The following is a 15,125-nucleotide window of genomic DNA, read 5'->3' on the forward strand; positions in this document are numbered from 1 at the left end:
AAAAAACAAGATATTAAACCGCAAAAGTACAGACAAACGTAAGTTATCAAACGAACTTTGCATAATATGTACCTAATGATCCTTTATTCAACCCTATTTTGAGCAAGTTATACTTGCTCAGTGTTACTTTTGCAAAAGAAACATACGCACTGCACTATCAGGATCAGCAAGCATGGCAAATATTACATCACAAGGCACAACTACTTCTTCTAGAGAGGCTTTAAACCTGCATTAGTGAACTTTTCAAGGAAGTTACCGAGGATAGAGGAGCTTCTTAAACACTTCAATTTCAATTTTGTTTGTTATATATATATTCAATATTATGATGTAAAGGCCCATGGTCATCGTTAGAGTTTAGACTACAACATGAATCTCAGATCAATCGATCATCTAGTTCTGTATGTAACAAAAAGTATATCAAATAGACCATCTAGGCATCTATGTTCTGCCAGTTTGAAGGTTAATAAGCACGAGGGAATATTGAAGTTATAGTATAAGCATACAGGAACTTATGTAGCACCTAGGCTGACTTGTATCCTTGAGGACCTCGATCTTTCTATATCATCTTAGCCATCACCTAGTAACCCCTCCCTCTCCCTCTCCCTCTCCCTCTCCCTCTCTCCTCCTTATACCCCTCTCATTCATTCATTCTCTCCGCTTTCCTCTTTCTCTTGCTTATTATGCTTCTCTACACGGCACCCCCTCTCTCTCTTTAATGGTTTTAATAATTTTAGTAATCGTAATCTTACGTCCCCCCCCCCCTCCCTCTCCCCCTCAATGAAATGGAAACCCCTATTATGATATGGAAATTGAGCTGAATTCACGTTAAATATTAAGAAATTAAAAGAAAACCTTGGACATAGATATGGAGTATGGAGTATGTTATAGACTTATAGTATGAAATATCAAAACATGGGAAATCAGTTGTATTAATGCTCACATTTACTGCATTAAAGCTGAATTGTTTTGATATTATATTTCATACTATGAGTCTATAACATACTGCAACGTAAAAGGGCACCTTTCACAGTGATAAGCTTGTGGGTGATCACATCACTATAGCACAAGGAAGACAAAACTAAGAAAATTTTCCTAATTAATAGAAATTTAGCCTCCAAATTTATACCTCCAGGTGTTCTATAAAGAACATCAAACACAACTAACAAAATGAAATTTATCAACACAAATATGAAATTATAAGGATTGTAGATGCAAGCACAATCTCATGTTCATGTACTCGAAAAGACAATAAAGTGTTTGATTATCAAATCAAATATTTTCACAATATTCTGACAATTGTATGTTATTACTATGTACATTGTTTAATATAAGTATATTTTCATTCGTATCAAATCTAAAAAAGATTACATAGTAATTAAGGTTGCGTCACGACTCTACCTCCTCCATGTAACAGGCTACATATCTACATTTTGTATAGGAAAGAAACAGCAGCCTGATCACAACTCTCAGCCACCTACTAATATAGGAAAGAAGATAAAGGCCATAAAGCTCAACTATCTTTCGTACTCCTCTATCCATTCTAATACAAGACTTATAAGGCATTTTTACTCACTTCAAGCTAGCATTTGTTACAAGAACGTTCCATACAGCAAGCTTTTCCTTAGATAAAGATACAAGATATATAGTGTCGATAATTCCAGCAATATCAATTCATGGATAAGCCCTATCTTACAAATTATAATGTAGCAGAATGCAAAAACCCATTAAAATTATCGTAAAAACAAAATGAAACTCCATATACTATTTCCACACGCAAACAACTTTTCTCCTCGTCCATGTAAACCTATGAAAAATAAAGAGGTATTACTACAATGGGAGCAAGAGCTTATTACCCAAAACAAATGCCCCCTTCCCCTACCTTTTCAATTGTGTTATTAAGTTCATAGAATCACCAATTAGCCAAGAACTTTCCTTTATATCAGCTAAAATGCCTGGTGTTACTCCATAGTATATATCAATATGAAGTACTCCATAGTATATATATTCCTACAAAAAACCAAAAACAATTAATCTATACTCTCTATCTCTATCAGCCTATCTATCTTAGCCAAATTACTTTAATTTAATAAATCATATATTTTACGTTACATTTCTCATACCAATCACATTGGCTTCATTTCCAAAGGAAGCTAAAGATCAATCTGATATAACAATCTTTAAAGAAAGAACAAATCTCATATTTCCTCAAAAATTACAAAAGGAATCATTCACCAAACACTTACTATTTCTTCTACTTCCCTAAACTCACTCTCATAATGTTGCACTCAAAATCTCAAAAATATCAATCAAATTCAAACACCTTCATCACTAATTTTCCCATTATTAACAACACAAGGTCCACTAAGTATGATTGCAAATAAATGTTCAAACACCCAAAAGCACTACCGCCTCATTCCCCTTCTAAAAGCTCAAGCTAAACCAACCCACATTAAAAAATAAAAAAAAAAATCCATCAAATCACCCAACTTAAACAATGAACAACCACATTTCACAAAAACAACAAGCACCCAAAAACAAAAATCACACAAAAAAAACGAATTAATACAAAGTACTTTTTTATAATTTAATAAAAATTAAGAACAGAAATTACCTTGAAAAAAAAAAGCAATCGCAAAAATAGCCGCATCAACACAAACAAGGGCAACATAAACAACAACAACAACAACTAAAGGTGGTGGGGGTAGGTTGGGGAGGGAGTATGGGTTTGTTGGTCAGTTGGTTGTGAACGCAATTGAGCATTCAAAGAAGGCAAATCCTTTATCCCTTTTGTAGAACTATGTACTGTCACAAAAGAACTAAATATAATTAAAGAAAATTCTAACGTTTGTCTAACTCTATCCCGCAACTATCTGAAAAGTTCTATAGTATCAAACTACTACAAGTATACTGATAATTTAGTACTCACTTGTTTTAAAATAGGAAACAAAATGACCCAACAAATTATCATGAAAATCAAAGCAAAACCATCATAATTATAAAAATAAAAAAAAAAAAAACAAACAAAATGACCCAGAAATTTAAAATGTCAGATCAATATAATAATAATAATAAAAAAAAAATAAAAATAAAAACAATCATACCCACATAAACCCCAATTAAATCCAAAAATCCCACCAAAATCAGCAAAGAAAAAGCATAAAATTCAACCTAACAGTAAATGTGAGCATTAATACATCTGATTCCCAATTTTATTTTCTTATATAAACTCCAAACATTGTTTTCAGAATTCAAAATGACCCATTCAGGCTTGATCTCAAAACGACAAGCTCCAATTAACTACACACACAGATCATCAACACACAATCAACCTCAAATCTGAGAATTCATCTACCAAATGTCAGATCATTTCCTACTAACTCAACAGAAAAACAGACATTTTTTAACAATAAAAAAATCAAAATAAAAAAGGTAATAGAATTCATACGATCGTGTAAAGATGGCCATAGATCGCCACCAAGAGGTGAGATAAGAAGACTTATTTCTGGAAGCTTGTTCAACAATGGCGGAAGTAGATGAGGTAGGAGAAAGAAAAGCTCGACAGGCGTTGGAGTATCAATGGATTTGCTGAGAAGAAGAAGAAGGAAGTAGTCGTGTGTAATTAAGGTCTTGCATAGTTATTGATGCCATTTTTGGCGATTTGAGGAAGAAGATAGGGAATTAAATTGAGATAAGCATGAGAGAGAAAATGGGGCAAAGAGGCAAATGACGGTGGAAAGCAGGAACAAGCCACAACGATGGAAAAAAAAGACAATACTACCCCTGGAATTTTGGTGCTTTAGCAAGAGAGGCAAAGGGCAGGGGCGGTATTTCCTTGTTCCTAATGAACAGTAAATTTGGAGCATTTTTGGTGCAACTGTAAGTTGCTTCGGGACTTTTATAAGAGCTAAGGATTGGCATTTGGCAATATGTTATTCTTTACAAGATAATCATAATAGAAACATCGATTATCACGCTGGCACATACCAAGCCAAACTAGTAGGCATTGAGTCAAATTCAAATCAAATTACTATTTTAAGTACGTAAAGTTTAAAATTTAAATCAACTAATCAGGAATTGATCAATTTTGTTGAGCTCAACTGTTCAAGAATACTTGGTCTTTGTTGACCTCAGTCCCCTTATTTCATGTTGTCATATTTTATTTGCTACTAGCCACACTCCTACAAATACATCATACATGTTCAACTCTTTTCCAAAAAGAAAAACACAATAGAATTAATTGAGATTAAGATGGGCTCTTCAAAAGCAATTAATCTTCTTTGCATCGTTTTCGCCTTGACTCTTCTCGTCTCCTCTGAGGTCTCAGCAGCTCGACTGCTGCTTGAGTCCGACTCAACTCAACAGACCGATTAGTTCTCAACCTTGTAAATATTCATGCTTTAAAGTTTAAACCCTTCTATACTTATTTTTTAACTATGCACACAGTACGTATTCTACGTAACATAAATCAAACTAACCTTTAAGAGGTTTGTTCACTTGACACATAATCATTACACAAACCTCTTCCCAAACAAACCTTTCATCAACAATTGAAAAACCTATTTACAGGTTTATGTAGGGTACCCATTATCAATACAACTCATTAAATTCATCCAAACCAAAAGTAAAGAAAAATAATATTTAAAAATAATAATTATTATTTTGATAAAAAAAAAAAAGGTTTGTTCAAACCAGTTTGTGTAGACAAACTTTTAGAAAACAAACTTCAACCCACAACAAAATTGTTCCCACAAACCTCTTCACAAACCTCTTATTGCTGTTTTCAAAAAAAAAAAAAAAAAAAAAAAAAAAAAAAAAAAAAAAACCTCTTATTGCTATTGCCCTTAGTAGTAGTTGTTGTTAGGGGTGTACATAAACAGGACCGGACCTGAAAACCGACCTGATCCGGACTTGTTGGGACCGGACCTGACCCGGACCTGTAGATTCAAGTCCGGTCCCGGTCCTTGGAATTCAAGGTTTCCGGTTCCGGTCCGGATCAGGTCCAAAACCGGGGTTTTCAAGTCTGGACCTGAAACCCGGTAAAATCGAGTTTTTTTAAAAAAAATAATTTTTTTTTTTCAAAATTCAAAACAAATATCAGTTTCATTTCTAACCCTACGTCGTCACTCTCTAACTCTCTCAGCCGACACCCTCAAGGCCTTAATCCCGCATGTTGCACACCCTGCCTCGGCTGCACGCTTCCCTCAGGCGACCACCAGACACTAGGCCACCGCAAAAAACCCCCTTGCATATTGCATCAGCCACCGCGCCGAACTCCTTGGCAATCAGATCGCGCGATTGCAGAAACCTTGGCCACCGCGGCTCCACGCAACCACCAGATCGAATGCGTGGCTCTAGCGAATAGCGATTGCGAGATTCGCGACCACGAGATGCGTGATTTTGGCGACCCAACGATACCATATCTGGGCTTAAAGTCTGGTGCGGTAATTCTTGCTGCGATGCTGCCTGCTAAGAGTGCTTCATATTGTTTTTTTCCTTTTATTTTTAATTTGTTTTAATTTTCAGGTTGAATTTGAATTTTTTTTTTTTTTAAGAAGAATCTGAAACTGTAATTATTATTAAACATCAATATAAAGCTGTTGAATTTGGTTAACATGTATTTTTTTTATTTTCAAATTGATTTTTTAAAGTTAAAAAAAAAAAAACAGGTCCAATCAAGTCCAAAACCGGACCGGACCTGTTTTTTCAGGTCTGGTCCGGAACCGGACCTGTTGATTCAGGTCAGGTCCCCGGTCCTCGAAAAATAGAGATTCAGGTCCCGGTCCCAACAGGTCCGGTCCAGGTCCGGTCCGGTTTTGGACCGGTGTACAGCCCTAGTTGTTGTATCGTTTAGTATAAAAAAAAGTTTTGCAATAATAAAAAAAAAAAAAATATAGCAAATGTCTTAAACTATGTTAATAAATTCTATATTTTGTTCAGCAGAGTCCAAGGAAGGGTCTGAATCTACAAGACGTCCCCACTTAGTTCCTACAGAATCTCCTCCGTACTATTTTCCATCTCAGTCAAAATTTCCACCTGGTGTAAAAACGGCTCCATGAGAAATGGTCAATCATTTTTACTGTATGAATTAGTTAGCAATAATTGAAATTTGAAAGTAAAATATTCAAATTTATCTCTTTGTAAATTAAGAGGTGGATACATAATTGTATGGGATGATATCTGGGTATGACCGATATCTTGTGAAAGCACGTGACCAAACTCTGAACAATTGTGAGAGGATGCCGATATGTTCCAGAAAGAAGACATGTTGGCTTGTCAGAATTCAGCACGTGGCAACAAAAGCTCGACACTTGGCACAGGAGGCTCTGCATGGATGAGAGCCACCTGTCAAGGTAGATCATTATAAATAGTAGGTAAGACCTCATTAATGAGGGCATTAATTACACACACACACACACACTCTCTCTCTCTCTCTCTCTCTCTACTTTCTCTCTCTTACTTATCTATTTCTCTTAAACACTTTCTGACTTTGTCATCGGAGTGGTTATCCCCGGACCACCCCGGGGTTAGCTAACTTCTTCTCATTGTGTAGGTTCTCAGCTTGCCGATAGGAGTATCAGAATCTCAGGTCCGAATTCTTGGGGAAGTCAGGTTCAGACAGAAACAATTTGGCGCTAGAAGGAGGGGAGTTTGATCACTTCTGTCGCCTAAGAACCTCACATAAAACATACATACAACAACGATAATCATGGTCGGAAACAATGGAATACCAGTAGAACAACCACGGGTGGAAATAGTGGATAAAACCCATACCCTAGAAGGTAATCAGTTTCATATGCCGATAACTCCCCCTGCAGGAGGAGGGGAGGCAGAGGATCCTATGGCAGCATTCACTCCAGATGAATTGGAAACGGGCGCAAGGGTGATGAGTGCAATGAGTAGGAAGAGAAAGGAGGCTGAGGCGGCACAGGCTAAAAGGGGGGCCGCTCAGGCCGATAGAGGAACACCGCACCATAACCAGGAGGAGCAACATAATCAGTTGATGAACTCGCCGAGGAGACCCCGACATGAGTCGCCGATAAGATCGCATACAACGTCACGGCGGGATGAACAATCCTCAAGTCGCACTGTGAGTACCAGAACTCGGCAGCAGAGAAGTTCGTAGGTAGAGGGGCAGGCAGTGCGAACAATGGTGTAGTTAAGGGCGTCCCCATTTGCCCAGCATATCTTGGATCAACCAATGGAAAAGATGAAAATGCCGACTTGTAGGTATGATGGAAGAGGGGATCCGGCAAGATACATAACGTCCTATGAGGGGCACATGATGTTGTACACCAACTCGGACGCAGTCTGGTGTAAAGTCTTCCCGACTACTTTGATTGGGGCTGCAGCCGATTGGTTTAACAACCTTGAAGTTGGGTCAGTAGATAGCTTTGAAAGATTGACCGAGATGTTTGTGGGTCAGTATGTCAGTAACAGTGTGAGGCAGAGAACCTCTGGAGAATTGATGGCCGTGGAGCAGAAACCGGATGAATTTTTGAGGGATTATATCAGGCGATTTAACAATGAGGCAAACACCATTCCAAAACTGCAACAAGAAATAGCTGTGATGGCTTCAATGAATGGATTGGTTGATTCTGACTTTAAACGGTACCTTACAAGGAAAAACCTGCCGACATTGGCAGCGGCGTTTAGCAAAACTCATGACTACATAAAGAGTAAAGAATTAATGAAGACAAGTAGCAGACATGTCATTGCCGGAAAGGGGCAAAGTCAGTATGAAGGGACATCGTCTGGAGGAAGTAGGCCGAGAGCTCCTGCCCCAGGAAGGGGAGGAGGAAGCCGGCAAGATACCAGGCCGACAAGGCTGCCAATGAGATATAGCACCTACACTCCCTTGAATACACCAAGGGCAGCAATTCACTCAGTAAACCAAAACAGAGAAGATTGGTCAAGGCCGATTCCCATGAAGGCAAGGCCAAGGGATGTGAAGAAGTATTGTATGTTCCATAGGGATGTAGGACATTATACGGAGGAGTGTACACAATTGAAGGACAACATTGAGGAATTGATCAGAAAAGGGCACTTAACACAGTACCGGTTGAATGCAGGCAAGAATCAGCAGCCGGCACAAGCAGTTGAGAGGCAACGGATAGAAACAAGACCTGAAAGGACACAAGGAAGAATAGTCCGACAAGGGGATGCAGGAATACCACCATTATCTACTGGAAGGGTAGATGTGATAACGGGAGGACCAATTCATGGAGGGACAATTAGTGGGGTAAAAAAGCATTTGGCGGAGCACCGTCATCTAGTTTGTGCTTTGGACGTAGACAACCGTCCTCGGCCAGCGTCAATACCCCAAGTAGTGTTCGCGGAAGAAGATGCACGGGGTGTAGTGTTCCCGCACGATGATCCGTTAGTCCTGATAACCAAGATAAATGGGGCTGACATCAAAAGAGTGCTGGTGGATGGAGGAAGTTCAGCAAATGTGTTGTTTTTGCAAGCTTTTCAATGAGATGAATATAGGAAGGCAATACCTGAAGCCGGTATCGTATCCTCTAATCGGGTTTAATGGGTCGACTGTAAGGCCAGAAGGGAGTATTGTGTTACCGGTAAGGATGGGTGATGGGCCACAGGCAAGAGATGTGATGGCAGAGTTTCTGGTGGTGGATGTTAAATCGGCTTACAACGCAATTATCGGCAGACCGATAATACATGATATGCAGGCTGTTGTATCAACTTACCATCTGGCAATAGCCTATGTATCGAATTTGGGAGCTGTAGAGAAGGTATATGGGGGTCAGGTTATGTCAAAATCCTGCTATGTAACAGCCTTGAAGAATCCAGTTGGTAATGTTACGGTACCATGTAATCCAATAAGGGAAGGTGAGCCGACAGTTCAGGATTTAACCATGACAAACTTTGATGCAAGGCCTGAGGAAACGTTAAGGCCGTTACTAGGGGGAGAAACTGTCCAAATTGAATTCAACCAGGTGACCCGAGTAGAACAGTGAAGGTTGGGGCTGATATGGATGTGGATACGAGGTGTAATCTAATAAGCTTGTTGCGTGAGAACGCAGACGTCTTTGTGTTCTCAGCAAGTGAGATGCCGGGAATACATCCAGAGGTGATGGAGCATAAGTTGAATGTTGACAGAAAATTCAGACCGATAAGGCAAAAGAAACGCAATTTCTCAACTGAGAAAATAGAAGCAATTCAGGCTGAGGTAAATAAGCTCTTAGCGGCAGGGTTCATTGAGCCTTGCACATATCCAGAGTGGTTGGCGAATGTAGTAATGGTGAGAAAGCCGACAGGGAAGTGGCGAATGTGTGTGGAATTTATAGATCTCAATAAGGCTTGCCCTAAGGATTGCTACCCATTACCCCGGATAGACAGGCTGGTAGACTCAACCTCTGGTCATGCTATGCTTAGTTTTCTGGATGCGTTTTCAGGATATCATCAAGTCAGCATGCATAAGGCTAATAGGAATAAAAAGGCTTTTTATAACAGATGTTGGTGTATATTGTTATAAGGCAATGTCGTTTGGGTTGAAAAATGCCGGGGCAACCTATCAGAAGTTAGTGGACAAGATTTTTGAGAAGCAGAAAGGACGGAATGTTGAGGTGTATGTGGATGATACGATAGTGAAGAGTAAGGAAAAAGGAGACCATATAGCAGATCTGAGAGAAACATTTGAGACTTTAAGGAAATATCAAATGAAGTTAAATCCAAAGAAGTGCATGTTTGGGGTTAGATCAGGGAAGTTTTTAGGCTTCATGGTCAGTGAACGGGGAATAGATGCGAATCCAGATAAGGTGAATGCGGTACTTCAAATGAAACAACCAAAAACCATTCGTGATATACAGAGAATGACTGGCAAGATGGCAGGGTTAACCAGATTTATCAGCAAGTCAGCTGATAAGGCACTTTCGTTTTTTATGGTATTAAGAAAGAATAAGGCATTCGAGTGGGGAAAGGAGCAAAGTGATGCCCTGGAAGTAGTAAGGAATCACCTAAGATCTCTTCCCACAATTGCCAGGCCCGAGAAGGGAGAAGTGTTGCAATTATATATCTCGGCATCGCCTAAAACGGTGGCAGCCGTTTTGTTAGTAGAAAGGAAGAAGCGACAGCAGCCGATATACTTTGTCAGTCATGTATTGAATGCGGCACAGCGCAGATACCCAGTAATAGATAAAATGGCATTAGCAGTAGTAGTGACAGCTAGGAAGTTGAGGCCTTACTTCGATGCACATCCAATAGAGGTGCTGACCAACCACCCCTTAGAGAAATCACTGCATAAAATGGATACATCTGGTAGATTGCTAGCATGGGCAGTTGAGTTATCGGAGTATGAAATAAGCTACAAACCTAGAACATCAAATAAGGCACAAGCATTATCGGATTTCATTGTTGAAACCACATACACTGATGAAGAGGAAGAATTGGGAACATGGCAGGTATCAGTTGATGGATCAGCTACAACAACGGGGGCAGGGGCTGGAATTGTGATAACGGCTCCAGATGGGAAAATGTTTGAATATGCCATGAAGTTTAAGTTCAAGGAAACAAATAATGAAGCCGAGTACGAAGCAGCAGTGGCTGGGATGCAGTTGTCAATAGCAGCAAAGGCAAAACGGCTAGTTTTAACAACTAACTCTCAGCTGGTATCAAGTCAATTCAGTGGGGAGTATGAAACCCGAGAGCCGGCAATGGTGAAATATTTGGAGAAGATGAAGCAGTTAGCAGCTCAGTTGCAATACTTTGAGATCAAATTAGTTTCGAGATTGAAAAATGCTCAAGCAGATGCGCTGGCAAGATTGGCAAGTTCAAGTTTTAACGACTTGGAAAGGACAGTCATGGTGGAGGTTCTAAAGCAGAGAAGCATAGATGAGATGTCGGCAGAGGTATTGTGTGTTGATATTGGGAATCAGTGGTATGATAAAATACTGGCATACATCGTTCATGGTGTAGGGCCGACAGATAAGGGGGAGTTGAAAAGATTGCGGAAGGATAGTGTATGGTTCGTCATGTACCAAGGCCAGCTATACAAAAGGGGGTTTTCACTACCGTTGCAAAGATGTATAACGGATTTTGAGTCAGCAAGATTGATAGAAGAATTGCATGAGGGAAGTTGTGGCAACCATCTCGGAGCAAGAGCCCTGTCCAGAGAAGCAATGAGAAGGGGGTATTACTGGCCTACGATGAATGCAGATGCAATGGCTTACGTTAAAAAATGTGAGAAGTGTCAAAAGTTTGCCCCAGTTATCAACTTGCCCCCTAATGACCTGACTCCGATATTAAATCCAATCCCTTTCGCCCAATGGGGAATGGATATAGTAGGCCCGTTCCCATCGGCCACGGGTGGAAGAAAATTTCTGATAGTGGGGATTGACTACTTCACAAAGTGGATTGAGGCAGAACCGGTAGTGAAGATAACGACATCGGAAGTGAAGAAGTTTATATGGAAAAACATCTTCACAAGGTTTGGGCTGCCAATGGCGATGGTTTTTGACCATGGAACCCAATTTGATTGTAAGCTAGTCAAAGATCTCTTAACAATGTACAAGGTGAAATTTGCTTATGCAGCAATATGCCATCCACAGTCTAACGGCCAGGCAGAAGCAGTAAATAAGCAAATAGTAACGGCAATTAAGAAGAAGATCGAAGATGCAAAGGGTTTGTGGGCAGATTTGATACCAGAGATATTCTGGGCAAACAGGACAACAGTAAGAGAAGCCACAGGTGAATCACCTTATACTCTAGTTTTTGGAACAGAGGCAGTCATACCAGCAGAAGTCGGGTTGCCGACATTTAGGATTCAGCATTACTGTGAAGACCAAAATGATTTACTCCTACGACAACAGTTAGATTTTTTGCCAGAGCTAAGAGAAAAAGCAGCAGTTAAGTCAGCTGCATTTAAGGAAAGAATGTCAAGAGCCTACAATAGAAGAGTATCTCATCGGCCGTTAAGTGTGGGAGATCTGGTACTACGAAGAACAGCAGCAACCGGTAAGGGAAATGCCGATGGAAAGCTGACTGCAAGTTGGGAAGGGCCTTATCGGATTAGAGATGTCGTCATCCAAGGGTCGTTTTATCTGGAAACTTTGGATGGGACACCCCTAAAAAATATATGGAACTCAGCTGTATTGAAGAAATACTATGTGTAATGTACAATTTTTATGTGAAGCTGATATCAAGAAGGATATCAGTGATGAATGAAGAAGTATTCAGACAACGTGTGTTGGAATAGGCATCCTCCATTTAACAGAACATCGTTAAATGGGACGGACAGCTCAAAACCGCTTCCGTGAAGTTAATAGATATACAATTTGATCAGTTGTATACGTTAACTCACGAGGTTGCTGGTTCAAAATATAATACCGGCCAAATCAATTCGAGTATACGCCGATATGAGGCATAGCTCAGAAAGTGATCGCCGAGAGGGTACCTAACTGGCTGAAACAGCAAAGCAGTAGGTGACCGATGTTATAATCTGAACCAACAACGAACGATTACTGCTCAGTGTACATAGCTCTAACACGAATTATGTACAATGGGGGGAGTAAGGAATGATATGATATTTATGATATCCATAGTACATTGATTTGTGATATCCATAGTACATTGGTAATTTTTAAATGTAATTTTTTATGTCATCAGGTAATGATCTGATATCTTCAAAAGATCTTCGAAAGTTGACGATTGTTGAAAGTTGTCGGATATCAGACAAATCATCAGGTAAATCTTTATTTTTTGCAAATTGTCTTTTATATGTTGAAATTTGCAAGGCAATATAGTTATCATAACGTTGTTAAAACAAGCACATTAGAAAGTGATAAGCAAAGACAACACAGTTACGATAAGGGGTGCAAAAATATGCAGACAGTTAGCAAACAACGAAAATAAAAATAAGTTTACACAACAGGTAAAGTTGACAATTGACAGGAATCACAACAAAAAAGGGGTATATGCCGATAGAACAGCATGGTCAAAATAAGTGTTTAACACATACAAAATACAAATAAAAGAGAGTCACAGCTGATAAGGCCCAATAATACAAGACCCACAAGAAGATGTCGGTGATGACTGCCCGCCCCTTCAGGCTTGTGCATTATCAGGTACTGGGGAGTTTAAAATGCTGGGATCTCGAGGGCCGTCATCAGCACTGGGCGCCAAATTATACAAGTCCTCTTCAGAGAATTGCTGTGTCTCTAAGCCGGAAGGGATCTTGTAAGCCTCCTCATTGAAAGCTTTTTCAACTTTTTCCCAGTCTTCCTTCTTCCAACCGGCAGCTTGAGCCACACATCTCTGAGCAGCAGTCCAACCTCCATCGAAACGATCTTGGAGCTTGGAGCAGAACTCATTTGAAGTTAAATAACGGCCCACGGCTCTCTGACGAATCCCAGGCTTATCGGCTTCCATTTGCATAACCTTCTCCTCAAGGTTTTTTATTTTAGCCCTGGCATCGCTGAGATCCTTCTCAACTGAAGGAAGGCACTCAATGGCTTTATCTTTTTCAACAATCTGAGTCTTCAGACTCTGCAATTCCAACTCCAAGCCAGCAACCTTCTCAGCCTTAATCCTCAACTCCGACATCTCCTTGTCATCTTTTTCTTTTATCTTCTTTAAGTCGTCCAAGGCCCTCTCAGCATTGCTGATGATTTCTTGCATAGCGTTCTGACTGGAGGAGGCTTGATGGTGCTTCTCTTGATAATAGCGGTACATCTCCATAAGCTCCGTACCAGACATGACAGCCTGTGAACAGGAAAAATATTCTCGAATAAGGATAAACAAAAACCAAGAAATAAGCAATAAAAGTGCATAAAATGCATAACGGTATGCAAAAAATAAAACAGAACAGTTAAGGAAAAATAGTAGAGTAAACATACCTTCATTATGTTGTGCATATGAGTAGCGGCGAGGGGACCGATTGGACCAGCAGGTCTGTCCATTAGAAGAGTAAGGTTACTTAGAAGCCGGTAACCAAGGGTCCCACCCTGCATTGGATCGTCGGTAATCATTGACTCATTCCGACCGACATCCATGTTGGGCTGCCAACGGTCCCCAGAATGGCCGGCAGGAACAGCAAAGCCTTTTAGGACTTCATCCGGAAACTGGCCGGAAACCCTTTCTATCCACTGGTTGGACCGGTAGGTTAAAGCCGGAATGCTTGAAGCAGACCCAACAGTGGTAGGGGCGATTATGGTGGTTGGTTGAGGCTGACGAGGAGACTCAACGGCAGTGAGGTCCTCGATTTCGATCCCTTGAATAACCTTCTTAACAATGGCTTCAGGGCTTTTTGTTGTTTTGGTGAGAGGAGACTTCTCGGTCTCCGGTTTGTCCTTCTTCTTCTCACCACGCCCTTCAACTTGCCTAGGGCTCGAAATCACCACACCACCGCCGCGCCAATTGGCGAGAGATGTCAGCTTTCTCTTCTTGGCGTTGTCGTCAGCCATTAATTCAGCTCTCCTCTTAGCGCTAACAGCCGGTGCACGACCACAAATTGAAGCTAAGGTGTCGTAAGAGGCTGTAGCTTTGGGACAACGCCTGAGAACTCTCTTTCCATCAGCTGATAGGCCCAACAACTTGTTGTCCAACTTGTCAGTACCTAAAAAACAAAGGATAGGAAAAAAATAGTAAGTTACGAGTAAACAACATCAGAAGTAAGATGAAAAACACACAAAAAAAAAAAAAAAAAAAAAAAAAAAAAAAAAAAACTTAGTAAGATAAGTAATACCGTGTTGGTCAGTCCAACATAGACCGACACGAGATAACGGTGCGTTGCCTAGAATGTAACTCACATTCGGCACCCACACCGCAGGAACTAGACGGACCTTGCCGTCACCTTCATCAAATTCAGAGATTTCAAAGTGATTGACAGCCCTTTCTTCATGTTTACCGAGATCTCTCTCGGGAATTGAGTCGAAATGGGGATGAGGCCTGAAAAAAGTTCTCTTCAAAAGAAAGTCCTCTGGGACCGACATAAAGAAAAACCTATCTTTCCAACCCTTGCAGCTGGATAGTTTAGGATGAACGGTGTACTTGTGGGGTTGAGTGTATAACGACCACCACCCATCTGACTGACCATCCCTATTCAGGGTAATTAACCGTCTAAATACGTTAAGGGTTAGAGGGAAATTCCGATATAGCATGACCCAGACCGT

At 40.4% G+C, this 15,125-nt stretch overlaps 1 protein-coding gene across 1 annotated transcript; it reads left to right on the forward strand.

Moving 5' to 3' along the window:
- Positions 1-7,213: 7,213 nt before the first annotated feature.
- Positions 7,214-8,476, forward strand: LOC145610545 (uncharacterized). The gene is made up of 2 exons (XM_081665862.1): positions 7,214-7,908; positions 7,972-8,476. The coding sequence occupies exons 1-2, from the start codon at positions 7,214-7,216 to the stop codon at positions 8,474-8,476; spliced, it is 1,200 nt and encodes a 399-aa protein (XP_081521988.1).
- The last annotated feature ends 6,649 nt before the right edge of the window (positions 8,477-15,125 follow it).

The sequence above is a fragment of the Chenopodium album genome, chromosome 24, assembly GCF_948465745.1.
Source record: "Chenopodium album chromosome 24, dcCheAlbu1.1, whole genome shotgun sequence".
Classification (NCBI taxonomy): Eukaryota; Viridiplantae; Streptophyta; class Magnoliopsida; order Caryophyllales; family Amaranthaceae; genus Chenopodium; species Chenopodium album.

What these genes read in the sequence shown, in the direction of transcription:
- LOC145610545 (XM_081665862.1), top strand. Translation starts at nt 7,214, where the DNA reads ATGCCGACTTGTAGGTATGATGGAAGAGGGGATCCGGCAAGATACATA. An exon ending in AACCAAAACAGAGAAGATTG is followed by an intron (nt 7,909 to 7,971) that starts GTCAAGGCCGAT and finishes TATGTTCCATAG; the next exon opens with GGATGTAGGACATTATACGG.